Genomic DNA, 22,640 nt, shown 5'->3' with positions numbered 1-22,640 from the left:
AAATTAATATTAATAATATATGATGCATGATAAGCGTTCGTTGATAAGTCTGCTTCTACACGAAGACGCAAGGCGCAGAAATTATCTTTGAATTTCCTTTTGAATTCCTTTCGGTGCGTCGCGCGCTTCTACACGTAGTATTTTTTGAAGACGCAAATTTGACAGCTATTTTCTTTGGTTTTATTTTGTTCTTGTTTTCGTATGACGACTTCTACAGGAAGACGTAGAAGCACAAGATGCACATCAGAACAAGGGAGAGAGAAAGATCGATTTCTCCTTTGCTCTGTGCGTCTCGCGCTTTGCGTCTTCGTGTAGAAGCAGACTTAGTTTTACTTTTGGTATATTTTTCATTATACTTTTGATCGGTTTTTTCAGCCTAATTGACACACACCGTTAGTTTGATAGTTGTAAAAGGAAAATATCCCATCATCGCAGAAAAAAAAATTTTTTTTTTTATCTGGCACAGGATTTTTTTTATTGATGAAGAGCACTGGCTGAGAAATTTTTTGATTCGGTTTTCAATTTCATTTTGGAAAAAGTGAAGAATTAACGAAAAAATGGAAGAAATATATCTGGCGGAATATAATACAGTAAAAAATGTATTCATAATGGTTGTTTTTGTTAATAACAAAAGAGTTTGAAAGAAAAACTTTTCGCATTTTTCACTTTTCAAACAAAATTTTAAAATGTCAACTTCAAATTCATAAGTGTGTGTGCATATCGGTGTAAATCTGACTAAAAATGTGGAGTAAATCCGGGGTACTCCGTAGTACTAAAATTACTCCGGAGTAATTTTTTTTTTACACTTTTGTGGCGTCACCTTCAAAAGTGCAAAAATAAGTACTAAAAGGGTACTCTCATTGGAGTGAAAGAAAACGACATTAGTCAGATTTACACCGATTTGCACACACACTTATGAATTTGAAGTTTGACATTTTAAAACTTTGTTTGAAAAGAGAAAAATGCGAAAAGTGTTTCATTAAAATTCTTTTGTTATTAACAAAAACAACCATTATGAATATATTTCCTATTATATTATATTCCGCCATATATAATTCTTCCATTATTTTCGTTAATTCTTCACTTTTTCCTTAATGAAATTGAAAATCGAATAAAAGAGTTTTTCAGCCAGTGTCCTTCATCAATAAAAAAAAATCCTGTTCCATATAAAAAAAATACCATTTTTTTTCTGCGATGATGGGATATTTTTATTTTACAATTATCAAAAATTTGGTTCGTCGAATATGGGCGTTGCTGGCCTTTCTAGCTTGTTTGAACTTATTTCTGTTTTCCTCAGTGGGGTTGGCTTTGAAATATCGAAAGCTTACCTCTTTAACTCTGATAACCTCTCTACAGCTCGAATCAAACCATGTATTCTCTTTCGGTAAGATAGTTTTAACCCTGTTCGGGATAAAATTTCTCATTCCGGAGAGAATTAAATTTGTGATCATATCTGTACAGTGTACACGTACAGGAATCAACGTCACTATAGAGGAAGCATAGCTAACAGTTAAAGTTTTTAAAGAAATCGTTGAGACCCTCCCAGTTGGCTTTCTCGTATTGCCAGACTGTTCTCTTTGGTGCTTTTTCTTTAACTGGGTTTATTTGGTACGAGAAATTTGCGGATATGACACAATGGTCTGATGTGCCTAGAGGCCTAGGGTCAGAAGTAAGAAACAAGTCTAAAGTGTTTTCAGCTTGAGCATTAACGTCCGATATTCGAGTCGGCTCGTCGACAAGCTGAGTGAAATGGTTTAACTCAGCAAAGATCTCGGCATACCTTCCTTCGGGTGGTATCTGGCCAGAAAACGAAGCCACGAAGAATTGTGTACATTGATAAAGGGAAACAATCCTTTGAATGGAGTCGGACAGAGCATTAAGTTCGTTAGAAGTTGAATTACTGTCCAGATTGGGGCTTCTATAAATAAAACACGTATGAATGATGCGCTTATTTACCGTGAATTTAAACCACATGAAATTAAAATTTGTGTTTATAGATGGACCGTATTGTGGTTGAAGTTGGTATGCGACATCGTTTCAATATAAACGAATAATGGCACCAAGTTATACTCAAAAAGGTTAAATTCAGAAAAATCCGTATTTTCACCTATTTGTATTTCGCTCAGTGCCAAAACAGCTGGCCTTTTTTTGTACAGTATAAATGTACACGTCATAGAAATTGGATATTAGCCCACGAACGTTGGCATAATCGACCCTGAATTCATAAACCAATTCAAAACTCAAAAACTATCTAAAACCTATTCGGACAATTAACTATAATGGGTGCATTCATAAATGCATGGTTGCGCAAGTCTGACGAATGCAAAGCTTTCATTAATGCAAATGACAAATGTCAGGTGTTCATAAATGTAAAACGCAAATATTTGCAGCGCAAATGTGCAAATGAAAAAATTCCCATGCGCAATGAATTTAAACTTGAAGAAAGAAGGAAAATGACTTAAAAAATGATACAGCTTTCCTTTATTTCTCAATTCTATCAAAATTTTGAATGGAAATTCAAAATTCAAGTCAAAATAACAAAAATAGCCGAGAATTTCTTGCATATAATAAATTTGTAAACATTTGAAGAAATGTTTAAAAAAAAGATTTTTTTCTTAAAGGATAGAATTGGTTTATTTTGAAGAAGAGGCTGAATTGAAACTTCAAACTTTTGACAAAAGACCCAAATCAGAGAAAGTGTTCATAAATTCAAAGTAAAATACATGCGCAAATAGTTTTTCTGACATTAGTCTGATCGCAAATGACCGCATGTAAACAAAGCAACCATGCAATTATGAAAGCACCCAATGATTTCCCTTTCTAAATCCCAATTGGAACTTCACTAAACAAATTGTCACTAGTGTTATGCATCTTTAACTGATACACCCCTGTATGGCAATTATATATCCGAGTAAGATTTATAACAACTCAGGCAAACTAATTGTGAAAGAAGAAGGGGAGGGAAACAGAAAGGATTACTCACTCATTGCTCATTGCCATTTAACACATCGCGACACAAATGATTTCTTTTTTTTTTTTGTCATGATCACTGGTGGTGGTGGATGATGATGTTTTTGCTGCTTAATTCACGTGCAAAATCTGTTTGTTTTTCGTGTGTATATTAGGGTGTCCGTTATTTCCCAAAGGGATGTTTTCGGGGGAGACACCCCCTAGATCGAAAGCTTAGGGCCTACATAAGGGGAATTTAGCAAAAAAACATTTTTTGGAGGTGCCTCTAGGGTCATACTTTTCCCATACAAATTTGTATGGGAAATTTTTAACTCATACATAAATTTTTTTTTCTCTCGAGTTAAATCATATCTTTTTTTAATGTTTGATAATTCTGGTTGGAAAACAGTTACTTTAAAAGATCATATTAAAAATTTCCCGTTAAAGATTTTTTTTATATTTTATTTCGGTTTTTGAAATTATAAGCTGTTTTCGTAGTTTTTGCTCTCACCTATCACACAATTTTAAATGCAGTTTTATTGGTTTTTAATTCTTTTCAAATATTGCATTCAAAAATTTGTGAATAAATCAAACATTTCAATTTTTGAAATTTTTTTTTGAAATTTTTGCCGTTTTTATACGTTTAAATTTATTTTTCTCGAACTACAAAAGATATGTTTACAATATTTTTATTGAATTTTGTTTAAAAATTATTCACCTAAAAAATTACATCAAAAAAGTTGCAAACAAGAAAGGGTAAAGTATTTAATAATATTTATTTATTATAAAAACGGCAAAAATTTCAAAAAAAAAAAATTTCAAAAAATTCAAATTTTTGATTTATTCACAAAGTTTTGAATGCAATATTTGAAAAGAATTAAAAACCAATAAAACTGCATTTAAAATTGTGTGATAGGTGAAAGCAAAAACTACGAAAACAGCTAATAATTTAAAAAAACCGAAATAAAATATAAAAAAAAATTTTAACGGGAAATTTTGAATGTGATCTTTTAAAGTAACTGTTTTCCAACCAGAATTATCAAACATTAAAAAAAAATATGATTTAACTCGAGAGAAAAAAAATTTTATGTATGAGTGAAAAATTTCCCATACAAATTTGTATGGGGAAAGTATGACCCTAGAGGCACGAATTAATGACCTCCAAAAAATTTTTCTTTGCTAAATTCCCCTTATTTAGGCCCTAAGCTTTCGATCTAGGGGGTGTCTCCCCCGAAAACATCACTTTGGGAAGTAACGGACACCCTAGTGTATATATTTGAAAATACATGTCAGATTCACTTATGCGCCGAGCGACTGAGATCGCTTTTGCTTATGTTTGCTTAAAGGCCCAACATAGGCATATGGGCTTATTCAAAATCGAACGAACTGCTTCGTCCTGTTTCTGAAAACATGAGGAGTAGCCATAATGAACATACGCGCGCATAGCCTTCTGTCACAATTTACATTTTTGTTTTCCATATTTTTTGTAAAAAAAACGCGTTGAATTAGTCAAAAATATTTTTAAAACTAGTTTTATTCAATTCACAATTTGTTTTATCACATTTTTATTGAGTGAAAATTAATTTAATTTTTCCATCCCCCATCCATATTGTTTACATTTTATTCTGAGAAATTTACTCATGCCGTGCGCTTCAGAGCGCACGGCATATGCTTAACGAAAGGTAACGAAGCGCGCATATGCGCATTATGGTTATCCCCATAAGAATTGTGTATGTTCGACAGCTCACTCATGCCATTTTGACATAAGCCCATGCGCGCAGAAGCCTATAATTATAGTTGGGCCTTAACAATGGCGCAAAATTTTAAACGATTGAGTAAATTGTTAAATTCATTTTAGCAAGTTACTAAGTTAAAAAGAATTCTTCTTAATTTTTAACGATTTTAACAACTTACTATATTTTATTAAAGTTAAAATCAGAAAATAGCTGCTTTAACTTTTAGTAACTTGCTAAAATCATATGAAATTTGTCATTTTCCTCGAAAAAAAAATAATTTCCATTTTATTTGAGAGAATTAAGTTGTGTTTTTTAATATTTCGTCTTGAAATAATATATACATAATACATAAATTTTAGATTTGAAAAAAAAATTCATCCTCTTAACCACTCGGCCATCACATCATTCTTTCGCTCGCTGGCAGTTTGTCTTGTTATATATTCTGGTCATTTTTCTGTCAAAATTGATAATTTGGGCCTTAGTAATTTACTAGTTAGTAAAACGATGAAAAAGGATTAAAATGTTCGGCCAGCTAGTAAATTACTAAATATTTAAAAAATTGTTAACTAGTAATATGCTTAACTCTTAACATTAGCTTGTTTAAAATTTTGTGCCTTTGCCTTTATAATTTTAATCTTTTTTTTTCTGAAATCCAAAATTATTAATAATTGTGAGTTTTAACATTGCGTTATTGCAAGTGCAATTTTATAATTTGGAAGTATTTATCAACTACTATCACTTGATCGTTGTAAATCGCAGTTATTTTATGCTCAGGTGAAAAGGTTTGAATATTATTTTCTTTCTAAGATACGTAAATCAGCTGAAAATTCACGATGCTAGATTTTTGCAATGGCAGAAGTTCGAAAATACTTTATTTGAGAATATTACTTGCAACAAGCGTTTCAAACATCCGAAGAAAAGTACATTTTGAAAGTTGTTTTTTTTTTTCACAGTGCTATTGCCTTTCTAGTTTTTGCCTTATCAAAACTTTCTTCAGCATTATTCTGTAAATACAAAAGATAACTTACTGAAATTAAAGAAATATTTTTGATTTATGTAAGCATTGCACCAAATGTATATTCGATAATTTGTTTAACAATTATAATTAATGCATATTTATTATTGTATCAATTTTTTTATGTAACCACCCTTCTCCTTTATCTCAACATCACTCAATAAATTTACCCTATCGAGTTATAATATTCTTTTTTTTTCTGGTTTTAACTATTTTCTTAATCTTTTTCTTTTCATTAATTTTGTATATATATTTTATTAAGATTGAAATATTTGAAATATATATTTTTTTTAAAGTATTTTAGTTAAATTAAATAACTAATACTAGCGTTTGTTTATGTATAATATTTAGTGATTAAAATTATAATTCAAAATAAAACCAATAACTTTTCACATTTATATCCATATAGTTTTCTACGTTTATATGATTTCTAAATATATGTATATATATATATATTTTTTTTCAAATATATCATGAAATAATTATTTTATTGTTGTTTGTTTTAATACATCTACACTTATATACTGTTTTTTTATTTGGTTTACTTTCTTCAAAATAAATTGGGAATTCATATTAGTACATAGTAAAGTAATATTAAAAATTAAAGAAAAAAATCAGCTCTGAGGAAAATACAATCTACAAAAATGTATAAATTAATTTGATAATATAAAAAATCCATAAATAAGTAAATATATCACTGATAAAAATAACAAGCATATTAATAAAAAATAAATAAATAAACATTTTGTTTTATAACTTGTATATATACTATGTACAATATAATTTAAAAATATATTTTGAACTTATTTTTGTTTTAACTATTTATTTAAATGGGAAATGATATAGCTCTATAATTGTTTGAGATTTCAAAGTTAAAAAAGAAAATAAATAGTATGTATGTGTATTGAATATTAATATATAATGTAATGTTTATAAATAATGATTTTTATATCATGTGTATTTTTGATGGAACCCATGAGTGTTTTTATTAGTTTATCCTTTTTATCAATTGATGTTATAGACATTTCTTGAATTTATTTATTCAGATAAGACAGTTAACTGAATGTAATTTTTTCAGTACTTAAGTTTAGTAAACTAATACGGATTCCATCGTTATTGTATCTCATTTGTTCGAATTTTGAGTTACTTGTGTCTGGGATATAGTTTCTAGTGTTCGGCGTGCCAGTCTTGACCTTTAAATGAAACGACATAATTAAAAAAAAATATTTTTTTTATCATAGTAAAATACCTTATTTGTCCAGCTAATAGAGGATTAATAGCATACAACCAATCATGTACCTCTTTGTCACCAAGTGTTTGCAGAAGGTACCCACGATGCTTTGTGACAACACTAAAAAATACAGAAAGATAAATTTATATGTTATGTTATGAAGCCGATTTAATGGCGAGTTAAAAAAATGTATTCTATTCACATCAAAATCAATATTTATGCTTGATAAAATTATGAGCGCACAAATGCTTTGATAGGTTGTAGAATATAATGTTTACGAAGGAAAAATCTTAACAGCTTTACAAAAAACTTACTTCTGTTTGCAGCCTGTATTTTAATACATTTATAATAAAATAAAGGAATAAAGGGAAACAAATGTTCGTTTACCTAAATGTATTTGGAATTTTAACCATAGCTGCTTGGTCTTCACTACATTCTACTTGTGCTGTAGCCAAATTGAGTATTGCTCTCTCAACTGGGTCCTTTTCTGATTTGTAAATAAAAACATAAGGACGACGGACGGTCTGCAAAACAAAATGTCAAATAACTAGCAAAATTATAATGTTTCGAAAGTTCTTACCACCCAGCGTTTCTTCCAGCCAGACCCACCATGCTCTAAGACATTAAGAACACCCTTACGTGCAACAACTGGACTCACTCGAATTTCTTCTAATTCGGGTACATAAAGCCTTAGCGGAAGGGCAGGCTGAGTTGCTGGGGCTGGTGCCTCCCAACCATTTGGGGCGTCTGTTCGTTCTGGAGAGCAAAGTCTGAAAGAAGATTTTAAGTAGTCTATCAAAATTAAATAAGGTTTTCTTACTCAAGAGAGTTTCCTGAAATACAACTAGCAGTCATGTCAGCACATCCTTCATCGCCTGGCGATGCATCAGATGCTGATTGCAAGTTCTCTGTCGATTCAGATTTGTTATTGTAACATCCTTAAGACAAAATAAATTATAATAATTCAATCATTACATTTTCTGTAATATTCTACTACCTTGAATCAGTTTTAAACATTTGAGCATTAATTCTTGTTCTCTTTGGTTATATTCGCGATCTGGTATTATTTGTTGGGGATCTCTAACAGGGGTTTGTGGTGATGGCGGAATCACCATATGAACGGGTGAAGTTCCAGCTCTAGCAGCAAGATTGCACACATCTTTTTCCGTTTTTGTAGTAGGATTTGGATTCGTATCCATGCCCAGACGTTCTCTTAACAACAAATAATGTTTTACGCGGCCTACTTCTTCGAGTCGTGTCAATTTTTCCAGCTCCCATTGATGATCAAATATCAAGGAGTCACCACGTGGTCTCCAACCATGCAGGTTTTCTTCGCCTCTAACATATGTTGAACTTGTATCAAGAACCCTTCGCTGTCGTCGTTGTACACCTTTTTTTGTGTAAAAGATTCAAACATTTATACATTTTAGATCGTTTTAAGTTATTTATTTTGAATAGAATTCAAACAAAGCCAACAAAGCAACAAATTTTTTGTAAATAGACAACTACGCTAGAAATTTCTACCTGGACTACCTGCTTCAGATGCTCTCCGAAGAGAAAGTTCATAAACTCCAGATAATCGGTTGGCTTCCGGATTTCGGTATTGCCCAGAGAAAAGATGTTTCAAGGAACGTGGTCCCGTTCTAGCATCCCGCCCATAAATAACCATACTCAAATCTTTAGTAATTATTGCTGGGCGAGCGCAATTCTCCAACTAAAGCAAACTTAAAATATTACGAATTCTAAATTAAGGTTAAGCTTTCAGTTACCTCTAAGTAAGCACTAAGTGTTATGTAAATAGTTTCACCAGCTTGTGTAACACGGTTCAAAAGAGTAGAATTATGTAAACTAGAATCCCATGCCGCTTCGAATCTATAGAATGATCTGTCGTCTCCAGGTAAGTCTAATAGTTCTCCAGGGAACAAACCGAGAGATAAGACGCACGAATCATCGTCAATATCATCTGAAGATTCGGGAGTGCTTCGAATACGACCAACAACTAGTTCGTTAATTTCCTTCCATTTTACTTCAGCAGTTGGTTCGTGGACAATCGTTATCCGAATACGTCTTTGTATGCCTTGATGCAATAAAAATAAACCTCGACAAGGAAGATCATCACTGTGTTCGACCACCTTATGAAAGTAAAAACAATTTTATGTTATTATTGTACCGTATTTTATGTATTTTATTGTATTATTGCCAAAACCATGTAGACCATTAAGACTCTAAGAGATTGAATGCACGTTAATATTTCTCATTCAACTTCCAAATTACATATTTTCTAGGTATTTATATTTATTATTTCAATTGTGTTAAAATTAAACTTACTGATGGTACATATTCTCCATTTGGTGCCAATTCGCATATCTCAAACCATACAAGGACATCATGTTTTGCCAAAACCGTAGAAGATGGAGGACATGGTAGCGGTCCAAATTTAGGACTCCTAACTGGCTGACTGATGGGAATACTGGGTGGAAGCATCCTTCTTGGTGGGGGTCTTGAAACGAATTCCTGTTTTGCGTCTTTATGCAATGGATGATTTTGATAGTGCCCGAAAATCTTAAACATGATAGGTTGTGTTTTCATGTACTCTATAAAAGATTTGGTAACTGGAACAGTAATCTGCAAAAAATAAGTGTGATTTACTAACAACGAAAAAACAACAACCGAAATTCATACGTTTTGAACATGATAAAATCCAAGTGGTGCACCAGAAGCTGAGTTTTTGACAGGCTCTGTTGAAAAAGCCTCTTCATGACGATGTAGAAAACTGAAAAACATACAATTTACTCTACATCAGTATTAAATTTTAAAAAGATAATTTGTTTAAATTACTTGAATTGACAGAATATGTCTGCATATTCAGAGCTTATTCCAGTTGCTTGCAATACCGTTACGCGGAATGTGAACTCTTTACCTACTTGAAGATGTGCCGCAAGTTCGTCAGTTATCTCCTGACACTCGGATGCCACACTTGAGTCCCCACGCCCGGAATCTGCATCTTCGAGTTCTAATTCTTAATATGATATTTTTTTGGGTCGAAAAGTAATCCAAATTCGATGCAAACTTAGAGATTTTGCATTAACTCACCTTCGATTTTGGTATCCAAACTTGAGTCAATAATGCGTTCGTCTTTCTCAGTCATTGAGCGGTATTTGGGCTTAGCGTTCTCTTCGAAGAGCAGCCGAGCAGACTGCTTTACACCGTTATTAAAGTCTATGCTTTCTTCATCCTTTATTATGAAACTATTTTTGTACTGAAATAGAACAATAATACATATACTTACCAAAACTGGTTGAACTGCAATTCGCAAATAACCACGAACGTCACCTCTTTCGTTGACAATAGCCACTTTATGAACCAATGGAACCGGGTACAAGAGATTACTCAAATACACAAATGATCGGCCAACCATTCGGAACCAAGGAAAACGGTCATAAAACGGATCACCACCAGTGAGGCTTTCAACATTGTAATCTGGAGAAGTTGGGCTAAGTTCGGCTTCATTGTGATACATCTCTCGCATGAGTTCAAGACGTTGCCTGTAAGTATAGGATTTTAGCAATATTAATTTATACAATATTTACATATATATAAAATAAAGTGAAAGTAAAATGATAAACAGACCATGCAAACATATTCAAACATAGTTTGAGAATTGCGATAGCAAGACGAGCAAGACAGCAAAAGCATACAAAAAATATAAGTAATAGTTCAGTCACTTGGTAGTTTTAAATGGAAAGTTTTCCGGGAGTTTTCAAAATTGTTTACTTCAAGATTTAGATGTGCTCTTTCCAAATTTTAAACTTTGCCACCATGTATCTTGTCAGGCCCGTAGCCAGCGGTGGACATTGAGGGGCAATGCCCTACCTTATAATAAAAATGCCCTACCTTAAAATTCCCCAGTTTTAAAAGATGCCCTACCTCCAAAAAGGACCTTATTTGAAAAAATGTCCTATTTTGATAATAAATTATATTTAAATTTATTTTGAAATAAGGTTACTTTTTTAAATTGCGTGAAAAGCCAAAGTTATTGAAGGTAGGGAGGTTTGAAGGTATATTGCATTTTTGAAGGTTAATACGTTTTTGGAGCAACGGCTTTAAGCTAGTTTACTCTTTGAGCGTTAATGCTTTAACTTTAAAATGTCTTACCTTAATGTCCTATCTTCAAAAATGCCCTACTTACTTTCAAAAATATAATTTGATTCATAAAACTAGCAGTAGTTATAAGTAGCTATATTCTGTTTTTATTTCATTTAACTTACTTCCAAAAAGGAGGAGGTTATCAATTCGTTTTTTTTTTTGTAACCTCATACCTTTGGACTGAGTGAACCACTTTTTATAACACAGCCACACAAAAAAATATAAAAGTTCAGACCTGGGGTTGCGACTAGGTTTTTCATATAGTTTTTGGGTCGCTGAAACCGAATCCGAAGTCCGTTTTGCCCCATCACGTCAGGTTTTCGAGATAACCTTAAAAAATGTCACGAAAACAAAAAATTTTTTTCTCTGATCTCGATGTGCGAATATGTTAATCATATAGTTTTTGGATCGCTGAATCCAGATTCGGAGTAAATTTCGCCCTATCATGTCAGGTTTCTGAGATATCCTCAAAAAAATGTCAAAACCAAAAAAAAAGGTTTTATCTGGAGTTGCTACTAAATTTTTCATATAGTTTTTGGGTCTCTAAAACCGAATCCGAAGTTTATTTTGCCGTATCACGTCAGGTTTTTGAAATATCCTCAAAAAATTTCTAAACTCAAAAAATCTGACTTTTTTTGAGGATATCTCAAAAACCTGACGTGATGGGGCGAAAAAGACTTCGGATTCGATTTTAGCAACCCAAAAACTATATGAAAAATCTAGTCGCAACCCCAGAAAAGAAATTTTGTTTTTTTGGTTTTGCCATTTTTTTGAGGATATCTAAGAAACCTGACGTGATAGGGCAAAATTGGCTTCGAATCTGGATTCAGCGACTCAAAAACTCGCACATCCAGATCAGAGAAAAAAAAAAAAATTTTTTTCGTGACATTTTTGGAAGTTATCTCGAAAACTTGACGTGATGGGGCAAGGATTCGGTTTCAGCGATCCAAAAACTATATGAAAAATCTAGTCGCAACCCCAGGTCAGAACTTTTATTTTTTTGTGTGTGGCTGTGTAATTATTTTTGTAGCTGGTGCATGCAGTGCAATTCCATTTGAATTTTGTGCAGTTCTGACTATAGAACCCATGAGAAAACCACAAATCGATAGATCCATAGAAGACGGTTTTATTTGTTTGATAAATATGATTATTGTTGAATAAGGTTCTTCGTGCCGTGGTATATTTACTTTAGCCATGTTTTTCCCTATTTATTTTAATGGAGTTCGCACCGTATGCGAACCATAAAAAATACGTGGGGATAGTACGATAACTAAGGCGGTAAAAATTAGTAAAAGATTCTTGCAGAGGAGTTAAAAGAAATATTTTTTACTATGGGTGGAGGGGGACTGTCTTCCTCCGTTTAGGAGGAAGGGGCAATTTTCTAAAAAAAACGACTCAAAATAAAAAAAATATTTAAAAACGACGGCAACAGCTTCAGTTTTCAAAAGCCAGAATATTACACTTTATTTAAGTTTTTAAATCAAGTTATTTTAATCAATAGTTTTTGAAATAATCGATTTTAAAATAAAATTTGGGAAAAAAAAGTTTTAAAAAATTACATTTAATACAATTTTTTAAGGACTGTGGATTTCAATACAAAATGTTCTAATAAAATAAACTGCCTTAATTAATTTCTAGTTAAATGTTGAAAATCATAGGAAGCAGTCTAGTTTTTGAGAAAATTGAAAAATAAGAAAACTACTTTTTTTTAAGAAGAAATTTTATTGCACGTGTTTTATGATGTTATTGTTAATGGGGGGTTTAGTTTCTTTTCTGGCGAAGGGGACCCAAAAAGTAAAGTTAAAATCCTGAGAATCAGCGAAGCGGGCCAGGCAAAGTACTTTATAAATAATAACAGCTATTGACATTGGCGCCTGTCTGGCGAGGTATCTAGTGTTTTTTTTTGGAGGTACACAAAGCTCTCAACTTACTCTATGTATAAAATATCAAAGACATTTTTAATGGTGGCAATGAAATGCCAAATTTGTTGAAAACAGTTCAAAAAATTAAAATTTGATAAAAAAGTAGTTTTCTTGTTTTTTAATTTTCTCAAAAACTATAAGGCATAAAAACATATGAGGGGTATTCACGATCCTATGGTCTAGTATCATTGCAAAAGTGCAAAAGTGTAAAATCTTACAACACTACAACAACAAAATATATGGATTAAAATTTTACAACAGTCTTGCACTTTTGCTATACCCTAACCCTATTGCAAAATAAAAATACAATGGAGTAAAATTATTTTTGACAGATGGCAGCTCACTGTCGCGTCGCCCATGATAAACAGTTTGTCTTTTTTATTCTGTTTATAATGGTTGTCGCTACTCATGTCCCGTAATTTAGTTTCTTTTGATGTAAAATAATTTGTGAAAATTAATTAACCCGAACAAAACAAAGAATTAAATTTAAAAAAAATGGAAAAAAGAAGAAATAACGGTGGAGCAACAACCCCGTTAAAAAAACATCATGGATTTCATTCATGCTTCAATATTTACTATAGATTAGAAGAGGGGCGTTCACGATCTATTGTAAAAAAATAAAATTTTACATTTTTACTAGGCCTGTTGAACCTGATCGTGAATACCCCTATGGTTTGATCAGGAAATAATTGAGGCAGTTTACTTCATCAATCACTTTTGTTTTGGAGCCACAGTCTTAAGAAAAATAATATTAAGTGCGTTTTTTAAGCTTTTTTTTAACAATTTTTGGCTTTGAGTTCGATTATTTTAAAAACTGTTGACTAAAAAAACTTGGTTTGAAATTTAAAATTAAGTGTAGAATTCTGGTTTTTGAAAAAGGTATCTTTTATAGTTCGCTGGCGTAGAATTATAAGGTTGTATGTTTTATGGAATCCCTTGCAAACATACAACCCTATAATTCTCAGCCAGCGAGTTGTAGGTGTTGCCATTGTTTTTAAATATTTTTTTTTTATTATTTTTATTTTTTTTTAGAAAAATGCCCCTCCCTCCTAAACGAGGGGAGATAGACACACCCCCCCTCCCATGGTAAAAAAATGCTTGTATTTGACTGTTCTACGAAATGCCGTTATTATTTTTCACCGCCTTAGTTATCGTACTCTTGCCCAAAATTGAAATTTCTAGAAATAATACGATTTTGCTTAATAGGAAGTCCTACTTTTCCAATATTAGCAGATATTGTAATGAGAGCTTTACTAGACAATGTTTTTGATAAAATTCCCAATCAACCAAAAATAGTTACAAAATATGTTTATAACATTTTTATTATTTTTAAATTTATTCATGTTGATTCAACTCTAACTGCTTTAAATTAATTTCATCCGAAAATTCAGTTCACAGTTGGAGTTTGAAAATAATGGAAAACTTCCAGATCTTGATGTACTAGAAGTGATAAGAAGAAATAATCGATTAATATTTGATTGGTATAAGAAACCAACATCTTCTTTTTAATTACAATTCTAAATAGCCAGAACAAGTTGTCATCAATACAGCAAAACATTTTGTTAATAGAGTATTGAATATCAGTGACATTGTCTTTCGCGAAAAAAACATTAATAACGGATACGTTACTTTCCAATTCTTTTCCTTTGAATATAATACGAACATTACTGAATCAATTTTTCAATCGTTTGGTTCAAACTAATTTAGTTACAAATGTCACACAATTTACTTACAGAAGGATTCAATAAATTCATCCTCTTTCTAATAGAATTTTAAACGCTCCTATAAGAAATAATGTAAAGCGGCGCTGCACAGAAGGACCAGAGCTGCCAATGAGCTCTACAAGCGGAAAAGAACAGAGGAACATCGGCTTATCAGAAGAAAAAAGAGGAAGAAGCGATCCTGGAAATAGAGGGATGCTATAACAGGAATGAAGTTTGTAAGTTTTACCAGAAAGTAAAAAGAAGACCAACAGGGAAAAATCGTAGTAGAGACCCAAACGATGCTGAGAATATGGAAAGATCACTTCTGCAATCTCTACAATGGCGATGACGAAGCCAACCCCGCCCAAAGACAGATTGCACCATTCAATATCGACGATGAAGGCCAACATTTCCGTCCCCCCGACCTGGAAGAAGTGAAGGCAGTCATATCCAAGCTCAAGTCAAACAAAGCCGCTGGAGCTGACGGCCTTGCTGCCGAGCTATTTAAAGCAGAAGGAGATGACCTGGTTAGGAGTATGCACCAACTCATCTGCAGAATTTGGTCGGAGAAAGGCATGCCCACAGAATGGAATCTCAGCATCGTATGCCCGATCCTTAAGACGGTCTAACCTGCGCCAACTACAGAGGAATTAGCCTCCTTAACATCGCTTATAAGATCCTCTACTATGTGAACGTCTGAAGCCGTTCGTCAACAATCTGATAGGTCCTTATCAGTGTGGCTTTAGACCAGGAAAGTCCACCATCGATCAAATATTCACATTACGGCAGATCTTGAAAAAAACCCAGGAACAACAAATCGATACTCACCACGTTTTCATCGATTTTAAAGCCGCGTATGACAGTATCTATAGAGATGAACTGTATAGAGCTATGTCTAGTTTTGGCATCCCTGCCAAGCTCGTCCGGCTGTGCAGGATGACGATGGAGAATGCACGCTGCTCCGTCAGAGTCGGTAAAGACCTAACCGAAGCATTTGATGTCGAAAAAGGTTTAAGACAACGCGACGCACTGTCATTCGACTTCTTTAACATAGTTCTTGAAAGAATTATACAGAACTCAAACGTCAACACCAGAGGCACCATCTTTCAAAAGCCATCACCAGGGGCGCAAGAATTGAGGGGCGCCGCAGGCGCCCCGAACTTTTACAAGAGCTATATAAATAACGAAGTCTTTCCAATCGATGTTTTATTTATTTTTACTTTCACAAAGGCGCCCAATTTTTTTCTATTTTACATTTTCAACGGCGCTCGTATTGTTTGTCCTAAACTTTTTGATAAATGAAGGCGCCCCCCAATTTTGGTTTAGTTTGTTTGGCTTCCGGAAGGACAATGGTGTCCAAAATCTTCGTTCATCTTTGAAGAACAAGGCGCCCCAATTTCTTTTGAAAGACTAAAGCAATCCTAATATTCCTCCTACCAATTTAATTTTTGCAATGGCGCCACTATATATAAATCACTAAATCATAGCTGGTAATATCCCGAAAAAAAATCCCGAAAACCCAAAATCCAGAAAGGCCAAAAATTGACAGCTTCTCCATTTCTCATAAAAACTACGTTTTTGTGTGAGAATAAAAAAATAGGTCTGTTCGTTGTTCCCCCCTCCAGTGCACTCTAAGTCATGTCAATTAACTGTCAAAAAAATCAAAGTTTCTCGAGTTTTCATTTTACATCGAACACCTCAGAGCTTTTGTTTCATCAGCGAACATCGAACACAGATAGTCCGGTCAATTTAGACATCCGAGGTTACATTAATTCCCAGCAAGCTGAAAATTGGTAGGATTGTTGGAAACACCATCATAAATTGAATCTAAAAAGTCCTCATCGAACCGAGGCCTGGAAAAAAATTTACGGGGGGTCAAAGCTCAAAGGTCAAAAAAACGATTTTCAGCAAAACGGTAGGTCTTATCAAAAAATTTTCAATTGTAGACCAGATTATTATATATAAAAAGTGTTATGACACTTTTTTTCCTAAGACCCACCGTTTCTGAGGTATAACGATTCAAAAAGTTGAAGTTGAGTTGTAATCGTCATAATCAGGCCTATTCTAAAAAAAAAACTCCTCACTGAAAAGTTCCTGAAATTTCATTTTTTTTTAGCTTGAATTTCGTTCCTTAATGGTTAAGAATATGGGGAAAGCAAAACAAAAATGGAAATTTTCGCCATTTTTCCGATTGGGGTCCTTCTCCCGAAACCATTTCCCTGGTATTTTTTGTTTAGAATATGTCCGAATATAATACAGGGTGTCCGATAGAGAATGGACAACCCTAGAACGGCTGATAGCTACACTTATGTTTGTTCTAAAAACAGATAGAAAAAAGTTCTATCGCAACCAGTTCATAAAATATTGGCTTTTTTTCGTTTAGTGTATTTTAAATTTTATCATATGTTTTCGTTCACTATAACCACGAATGAAAACTGCAAAGCTTTAAAAACTGCAAAGCTATTGCACATTTTCGTAAAAAAAATTTTGAAATCTGTTTTTTGATGCAAAATGTAAAAAACTTTCAACTTTCTTAAAAATATTCTCGTCTAAGTGGAATATTTTAAAGACAGTTGGCCACCTAGGTTTCAATAGATTTATTTTATACCACAGATGTTTAAAGATTTTCATAAAATACTTTTTTTACATTTTGCATCAAAAAACAGATTTCAAAATTTTTTTTACGAAAATGTGCAATAGCTTTGCAGTTTTTAAAGCGCTTATGTATTCATACAATTATTGTAGAAAATGATAAAAAAAGAGGATCGATGAGGACTTTTTAGATTGAATTTATGATGGTGTTTCCAACAATCCTACCAATTTTCAGCTTGCTGGGATTTAATGTAACCTCACCCCCTTATTTTAGTCTAATTTAAACGGACTAAGAGGAAATAACTCTGGTTGAAAAAGGAGCTACAAAAAACGCTTGTCAAAGCGACAGCGAATTCTTTTAATACATTAAATTTGCTATATGGATATGTATTCTGTATTTTTATATAATTAAATGCCTCTTCACAAAAAATCCACAAAAAAGAAGGTTCTGGGTGTCATGCCCCCCCCCCCTCCCCAAAATCTCAGGTGAAAAACAGAAAATTATAAGGCAAAAAGGTGGAAACGAAATTTTTAACCATAAGAAGGGTTTTTTTTATTGTTATGACTATTGTTTAGGAAATGATTCATGGGCATATTTAGCAAGAAGTCGTTTTTAGTTGTAAGTATAATGAGGCCATGAAAAAATTTTTTGTTCTCTTGCAAATTTTTTTAATGAAAACTTTTAAAACCTGAAGAATCATATAATTATCCATGATATAATAACTATTACATGATAACATGTATCTCGATCCACGAACGCCCTATCATAACTACATAATCGCTATAACTTAATTTGATATTTTGGTTTAAGAAGATATACGCTTTTGTAACAAACCTGTTTGGAGGAGATTTATTTCATCCTAAACAAACCTATGTATTTTTTAATTTGTACATTTTTTTTTCTTTTTAAAGATAACTTTTGCTTTCAGAGATCACATTTCTTAAAATGCGTATTAAACATATAATTATACTATTTTTACTCGGTACTTTTTTATAGAAAAAAATATTTATGGTTTGATGTTTTCGCAAAAAAATAATGATGCTGAAAATATCGCTCTTGGAAACATCGATGTAATCGAAACTTCAAAGTTTTTTTTTTAAGTGAAAAACATTTCTGAATTATTTTCGTACTTTTAAGAGAGGCCCACCCCTATGAAATATGGAAGATTTAACAAAAATGAACAAAACCATAGCGGCGATATACGCTAAACGGTCGGTAGAAGTCACGGCTGCCGGCTTCGGCTTTGCCTCACGGTCTCAATATCGTGAGGAGAAGTCGCCAGTGACAAAATTTTCTCATATATACTTTCTATTTATTATTTTCCTGCTTATGTATCTAAATCCTTTTCTTTATTCTTTTTCTTTTTTCCTTTTTTGTTTTGTTTTCTTTTTATTTTTTCCAAGATACATCCAAAATAAGCAGCACGAAGAAATTAAAATGAACAAATCAAGCAAACACGAGCTAACCGAAGAGGAAGAGTATAATCTCCTCCAGCCTTTTGCGAAACTCGACATGGAAGATGGAGCAGAATCTCCAACTGCAAAAGGACGATCCATAGGCTGGGCAAACTGGACTGGGGTCAGATGTCCGATAAAGAAAGGATCAGGCTACACAACGCTCGTGCCTTTATGGACATGGAGGGCTTGGGGAAAGCTAGTCTTGCTTCCCCTTCTTCTAAAGGTCCGAGTAAGAAGTCCGAGTAAGAAGTCCTCCAACTCCCCATGTTTCAAAACAAGGGAAGGGGAAAATCCCATCGACGTCGAGTGCTAAGGATTCGGTATTGGCAGACGAGCTATCGTCCAAAGCGGGTCTCATAGTGTGGACACACGTCGTCATGGAATCCAAACCCGAGGACCGCACATTCAGCACTAAGGTTAAGGATAAAGAGGGGTGCGAGGACAACTTGGTAGGCCACTGCCCACAGGTTATCCAAAACACCTCCACTGAATCTGAACCCGTAGACCTAACGAACACCACGGTTAATAGCCTAGCTACAGTCATCAACAAAAGAACCAGACAGCGAAAGGCTAGAGCGATCGACGAAATGGAGTTACGTTGCCGTCAGAATCGCAACGCTGAAAAGATTGTCCGTCGCTTTGCCAAAAGGACTCCAGAGTCCTTTACGGCAAAAGAGTGAGTTACACTGGACAAATCCCAACAGCGATTGCGTGCAGCGGCAGAGCAAGGAATCAAAGACACACCTAGCTCCTCCAAAAGAGCTAGGAATGAGACTAACAAGACGAAGAAGAAATTCAAGACCTCCCGGGCTAGCGCAAAAGGCCACCAAGTCGCTATAGCTGATTATGGTAAGCCCACACGCAAGCTGACTGAGGATGAATGGCATCTCCTTGAACTAAGAATCCTGGAAGAAGTCAATGAGGCTATCGTCAAGAGCTGGACAGTTCCACTCTTCGGAAACCTTAAGACTGTCCATGCTTTCAAGGTGATGGACTGTGAGAACGACGTGACTCTCGAATGGCTCTGGGAGTTCATACAGAAAACGTCAGCTCCATGGCAAGGCGCCGAATTGCGTCTCATTGACGTAAAGGAGATAACAGATACATCCTATCTCTGAATAGTGATCTCCTGAGCAAAGAGTGGGAAGTGGTCAAGAATGAAAGAACGAATGATGGCACCGAAGTGGTAGTGAGATTGAGTCACAAATCTTTACCACTCCTGAGGAAGGCTGACTTCAAGGTACGCGTTGGTATCACTAGGTGCAAACTTAGGTTGATTCGCAACGATAGAAAACAGGTTACTAAAGCGATGAACTTTATTATATAAATGGAATTGAAAATCTTACAAATCAATCTTCATCATAGTAAAGCCGCAACCGCTAACCTTGTCTACCTCATGGAGAGTAGACAATACGACGTAGCCCTGATACAGGAACCCTGGGTTGTAAGAGGGTCTACACTCTAAAGAACTACTGCTGTACAAGTCAAATCTTGACAGTTAAAATAGTAACCCTAGAACATGCATAGTAGCTAAGAAACAGTTTAATCTTTTTCTTCTAACTACTTACAGCAACATTGACCAGACTACGGTAAAATTGGAGCACGATAGGCTCCCAATGCTCATCCTCTCGTCCACTTACATGCCGTATGACAGTACAGAAGGACCACCAGCAGATATCACTGAAACGTTGGTATCTTTTGCAAGTAAGAATAAATTTGATATTATTTTAGGTTGTGATTCTAAATCACACCATGTGCAATGGGGAAGCACTGATACTTATACCAGGGGCGAGTCCCTTTTTGAATTTATTATCGAGAAAAACTTGCTCGTAGCTAATAGAGGCAACACCCCTACTTTTGTTACAAAAACACGGGAAGAAGTTCTTGATATTACTTTGACGAGTAATTCAGATACTTGCCAATTAGAACAATGGAAGGTTTTAGATGAAATCTCTTTTTTCGACCGTCGCCTAATAGAATTCTATGTCTCTGATGCCGCCCTGCACAATAAGCCTTTTACGAATAATAGGCGTACCGATTGGCATGTCTTCAATAGGGAAATAGTAAAAAACATTAGTCACTTAAACATTGACAATAACCTAAACACAAATGGTCTTGATAAACTGACAGAGGAATTCACAGGAATTCTACGCGATGCATTGGACAAAAGCTGTCGTCTCATTACCGCGGCGAAGAAAAACAACAAACCACCCTGGTGGACTGTTGAGCTCACTAACATAAGGAAAGAAACAACAACCTTGCTAAACGCACTAGAGCAGAAAGTGACTGGGAATCTTACAAAACCAGTCAGAGAAAGTTCAAGACAGAAACTCAACGAGCCAAACGTAGCTCTTGGAGAAACTTACGTAGTACTATGGAATGTACTAACCATTCGGCGAGACTAAGGAGAATACTCTCCAAGACGAATACTTCTATAGGGTCCCTAGAAGGGCCTGATAATAATCGATGGACAGAATCCTGTCAAGACAGTCTAAAACTCCTGGTGGAAGCCCACTTCCCAGGTTGTAACTCTGAATTGGAAAATGATTCTACAAACTCTTTGCACTCAATATGTGAAATTCCTAGAGAAATTATTACGAAAGAAAAGTTGATCTGGGCCATCAACTCCTTCTCTCCTTATAAATCTCCAGGCATAGACAGCGTCTTCCCCTTGATGCTGCAAAAAAGTAGTGAATTCATTATTCCATACCTGATCACAATATTCCAAAATAGCCTACAATTGGGATATGTCCCTAAAACATGGCGTGAAGTCAAAGTTGTCATTATACCAAAAGCTGGTAAATCCAGTTACACAGAACCCAAAGATTTCAGACCTATCAGTCTAACTTCTTTTACACTCAAAACACTTGAAAGGTTAATCGATATACATATCCGCAGTTATTTAAGACCGGAGACTATATCACCCTTTCAGCATGCATACACAAAAGGTAGAAGTGTAGAGACAGCTTTACACTGTGCAGTCAGAACAATAGAAAAGTCACTTGTGGTTAAAGAATATACCCTCGCAGCATTTCTAGACATAGAAGGAGCATTCAATAATGTTCATAATAGTGCAATTGAAAAAGCACTCACTGATAGGGCTGTAAAAGTAACGACAAAATGAGTACCCGCATGTATACGTTACTTTTGATACTAGTACCCGCATCAATAATATCGTTACTCGTTACTTTCGTATGCTTCGTATTTTTCGTATATTTCGTATGTTGCGTGTGTTTCGTATGTTTCGCATGTTTCGTATGTTTCGTTACTTTCGTTACTTTCGCATGCTTCGTACGTTTCGTACTTTTTGATATTTCATGTATTTGATACGTTTCGTATGTTTGGTATTTTAAGTATGTTTCGTACGTTGGTATAAGGGTGTAAATTTTTTTTTTTTTTTTTTAAACTTAAAAAAATTGGTATAATCTAAGCTACATTTTAAAGCGATAAACATTAATTTAAGTTGCGGCGTTCTCATGTTATAAGAGTTTGAAGGTAGCTATACTGATTTTTTTTTCGTTTTTTTTTAATCAAACGTGGAAACTTTTTTTATTTTTTTCTATTTTTTCGACAAAACTTTGGTAATTTTTTGTTTATTACCGTTCAGTAATCTTATCACAATTCTTTAGAGACCTTTATTTCAAAAGTACATCGCGCAGATCTCAGAATATTAACACTTTAATACAACCATGTCGAACAATTTTTATTTTTTTTTCTATTGACAGTGATTTTCAAACCTCGTTTTCTCGGCTTTTTTTTTAGTTGAAAATTTTGCACAGAAAATTAACAAACTTTTTCAAAAACCAAAACACTTTTGTACATTCTTAAGCTACATTTCAAGACCATTAACAAAAAGGTCATGAACACATTGGTTGCGGCATGGGTATA

At 34.0% G+C, this 22,640-nt stretch overlaps 1 protein-coding gene across 14 annotated transcripts in view; it reads right to left on the bottom strand.

Moving 5' to 3' along the window:
* Positions 1-4,968: 4,968 nt before the first annotated feature.
* The window catches only part of LOC129914859 (kinesin-like protein unc-104), a 259,463-nt gene continuing 241,791 nt past the window's right edge, over positions 4,969-22,640 (bottom strand). For 7 of the 14 annotated variants that reach the window (XM_055994289.1, XM_055994307.1, XM_055994297.1 and 4 more), the window contains 13 exons: positions 10,221-10,476; positions 10,025-10,166; positions 9,770-9,950; positions 9,614-9,704; positions 9,260-9,556; positions 8,701-9,063; positions 8,456-8,645; positions 7,929-8,321; positions 7,752-7,869; positions 7,512-7,701; positions 7,319-7,455; positions 6,950-7,051; positions 4,969-6,893 (listed from right to left, as the gene is read on the bottom strand). In XM_055994289.1, the coding sequence (XP_055850264.1) occupies positions 6,824-6,893; positions 6,950-7,051; positions 7,319-7,455; positions 7,512-7,701; positions 7,752-7,869; positions 7,929-8,321; positions 8,456-8,645; positions 8,701-9,063; positions 9,260-9,556; positions 9,614-9,704; positions 9,770-9,950; positions 10,025-10,166; positions 10,221-10,476 (2,530 nt within the window). In that variant the 3' untranslated portion in view covers positions 4,969-6,823. The remainder of the gene's footprint in view (positions 6,894-6,949; positions 7,052-7,318; positions 7,456-7,511; positions 7,702-7,751; positions 7,870-7,928; positions 8,322-8,455; positions 8,646-8,700; positions 9,064-9,259; positions 9,557-9,613; positions 9,705-9,769; positions 9,951-10,024; positions 10,167-10,220; positions 10,477-22,640) is intronic. The other 7 variants (XM_055994328.1, XM_055994365.1, XM_055994377.1 and 4 more) reach the window with 5 other exon arrangements.

This window comes from Episyrphus balteatus, chromosome 1, assembly GCF_945859705.1.
Source record: "Episyrphus balteatus chromosome 1, idEpiBalt1.1, whole genome shotgun sequence".
Taxonomy (NCBI): domain Eukaryota; kingdom Metazoa; phylum Arthropoda; class Insecta; order Diptera; family Syrphidae; genus Episyrphus; species Episyrphus balteatus.
Note: the sequence above shows the minus strand (reverse complement) of the source record. Positions and strands in the feature narration are given on the sequence as shown.